This window comes from Pteropus alecto, unplaced genomic scaffold, assembly GCF_000325575.1.
Source record: "Pteropus alecto unplaced genomic scaffold, ASM32557v1 scaffold137, whole genome shotgun sequence".
NCBI classification, from domain to species: domain Eukaryota; kingdom Metazoa; phylum Chordata; class Mammalia; order Chiroptera; family Pteropodidae; genus Pteropus; species Pteropus alecto.
Genome location: NW_006440135.1, coordinates 4225267 through 4228169, shown reverse-complemented (window position 1 = coordinate 4228169; position 2903 = coordinate 4225267). Strand labels below are relative to the sequence as shown.

The 2903-nt window shown below is 64.6% G+C and overlaps 1 protein-coding gene across 1 annotated transcript in view; it reads right to left on the bottom strand.

The window, feature by feature from the left end:
* The window catches only part of TERT (telomerase reverse transcriptase), a 21104-nt gene that overhangs the window by 14707 nt on the left and 3494 nt on the right, over positions 1 to 2903 (bottom strand). Inside the window, exons 3-4 of the mRNA XM_025050505.1 lie at positions 2423 to 2898; positions 1013 to 1147 (exon numbers count right to left, since the gene is read on the bottom strand). Of these exons, the coding sequence (XP_024906273.1) occupies positions 1013 to 1147; positions 2423 to 2898 (611 nt within the window). The remainder of the gene's footprint in view (positions 1 to 1012; positions 1148 to 2422; positions 2899 to 2903) is intronic.

The following is a 2903-nucleotide window of genomic DNA, read 5'->3' as shown; positions in this document are numbered from 1 at the left end:
GCCGCCGTCCAGCCGGCTCCCCCTCCCCGCACGCCCCTCCCACTCCCACGCGGCCGCTCAGCGTCAGGACTCTGCCGGACCGTGATGACGCCAGCGTCACTGTCCTGCCGGCCTGGGCGGCCAGCAGATGTGTGCTCCGCATGGGACACGCAGCTGGGCACTGGTCTCACGGAGGCCGGCATCATCGCCGAGCAGCAAGACCCACAAAGGCTGGGTGTTCTCCAGGCCAAACTGCCCACAGGTGGCGGCGGTGGCTGGCCAGCCGGGAGGCTGCCGTCCTGCTGGGCGCACCTGGACACACCGGGAGACGAGGTCCACGGTGTCACCAAGCTGCCCGGGGCCGCGGCACAGGCAGAAACAAGGAGAAGAAAGGGGCCTGGAGGCAGGTCGGGGACAGGGGACGGAACGGTGAACAAAGGGGGGACTAAAGCTGAGCGGCGACCTCGGGAAGCAGTGACAAGTGTCTAATCTGGGACATAAGCAGGTCAGTGGGGGGATGGCACACAGGATGGGGCGGTGGTCATCAGAATACGTGCTGAGGTCTTTCTGCTGCTCAGGAGAAGGGTGACCGGCGGGAGGGAACGCAGAACGTGACCGCCAAGCGCTGAGAGGCCAGCACCCGGACGGGAACACGCCGCGGGAAGATGCACGCCATCGCCAAGGACGCGAGACGGACACGGGCAGGGCAGGCCAACGGGAAAGAAAGACGAAGGACAAGTGTGTGGACGTGTCTGCGGTCACAGGAAAACGAGGCCAGGTTGTCCAGGAAAGTGGCAACGGCTGTCACGCCGGATCGAGAATAGAACGCCAGCTACGTGCTGTCGATGAGACACGTCTAAACCACATGGATGTGAGAAGGTTGACGATGGAAATTTAAGGAGGCAGGTGCGGGAGGCAAGCACCGCCCCCCAGGAAGCCAGAGCGGCTGCCCCGCGGGCCGGAAGGCGGGAGAGGAGATGCTTGTCAGGGAGGTAAAGCTCCGAACGCGCACGTGCCCCGTAAAACCACGTACACGTCTTCGAACACGAAGGGCCTGACACGCAGTTTCTCACGGTGCCACAACGAGCCTGACGCAGTGACCGCCAGCCCGGGCCTCCGGGACACGGGGAACGTCAGTGGAGACTGCCCGCACAGGAGCGTACAGAATCTGCAGGGTTCAAGGAGCTGGGGTCACGCTGGCCACCATGCAACTGGGTCTGAATGCGGAGCAAAAATGGACTCAACACACCGTTCACGTGGAAACTAAAGACGTGCATCTAAACGGCTCACTGATCGAAGAAACGAAGCGAAGAAAAACACTTCAATGCAGTTGATAGCGAAATGTGAACAACAGCTCAGCACAGGTGCTGCCGAGCGGGACGGGGTGACAGGGGACATCCCCTGGAGAGGTCAGAGGGCGGAGGGAGCCCAAGAGAGCAGAGGAAGGACACGACCGACAGAGAAAGTAACGGAACTCAACGCAAAGCCCCAGTAAGGCCCCACCGGCTGCACCCTGAAGGTCAAGGTGTCCTTGGCAGGAGGGACACTCCCGCGTGGTTCAGGTGACCGCGTGAGGGGATGTGCAGCAGAGCAGGGCCTCCGCCAGCGCGGTGTGTGCCCATGTCATGGGACGAGGTTGCCGCCAGCCCGGGGGGCCGGGGCGGGGCTGTGCCGGTGCCCAGCCCCCGTCAGGGACCCGCCTTGCTAATCTCTAGGAACACCTGGCAGCAGATGCGGCGGTCTGGCAGCCTGGCCTTGGGGGCGGGGGCCCAGGGAGCTGACGGGAGTCAGTGGGCAGCACGGTGGGCAGGATGATGGCCCAGGCTGGCTGGACAGAGGCAGAGGAGCCAGAGCTGGGGAGAGAGCGCCTGGCAGGGCAGATGGCCTGCACGGAGGCCGGGGCATCCCAGCAGGACAGGGTGCAAGAGGTGACCACGGGTAGCCGTGATCAGAACAGGAGCCCGAGGCCAAGGCTGTCCCATGCATCAGTTACTCAGCCGAGGACAACCTGTGCAGCCGAAGTCACAGAATGAAGCACACGAGGACACCTGGGAGGTCTGGGAGCGGCGGCCCAGCCAGGAGCCACCTCAGCAGCAAGCCCAGAAAATCAAGTGGGTGGGGGCACCGCGGACCAGCAGCGTGGACAGGGGCAGGGCACCCATGGCTGCCACTTCCCTGACACAGGAGGGCACCCCGCTGCCCCCTCTGCTCCCTGGTGACCCTCTGCTTCTTAAAGCTGGGGCTGGGGTCCTTGTGCTCCAGACGGCCTTCTCGCTGCCCGTCCGCCCCACCTGGCACAGCAGACGCACTGAAACTCGAGTTCGGGTCTGTACCTGGGCTGACTCCAAGCATCCGCAAACCAGATCTCCCGCCTCCAGGAAAGGGGGTTCTCGTCCCTACCTATCAGCGGGCCCCACTTCACAGGGATAAACCTCAAAGTCACAAAGGGATTATGAGCAGACTCCAGGCACGGTCATGGGAACTTCCGGTTGCCAGTCCTAACTTCTCGTGTCCCCTCTGCCCGTCCCCAGTGCCCAGAACCTGCCCGAGTCCATGATGGGAACGGGGTGGGAGGCAGTGGAGCCACTGCCCAGCAGTAAGGACCCTTGGGCGCCCTGCTGCTGCGAGGGCAGGGGGCCTCAGGCGGAGGGCCGGCCACCCGCGCTCACCTGGGCGGGCGCGCAGCCAGGTGCAGTCGCGCACTCTCATCTTCCACATCAGCTCCTGCAGCGACAGCCTGGCGTGCTTCCCCAGGGAGAGGAACTTCTTTACGTTCTTCAGGAAGCGCCGCTCGTTGTGCCTGGAGCCCCAGAGGCCGGCGGGCACCACGCGGTGGAGACAGGCGCGCAAGAGCCGGTACACGTGCCAGGGGCTGCTGTGCTGGCGGAGCAGCTGGATCAGGCGCCGCGAGCCGCCGTCCTCGT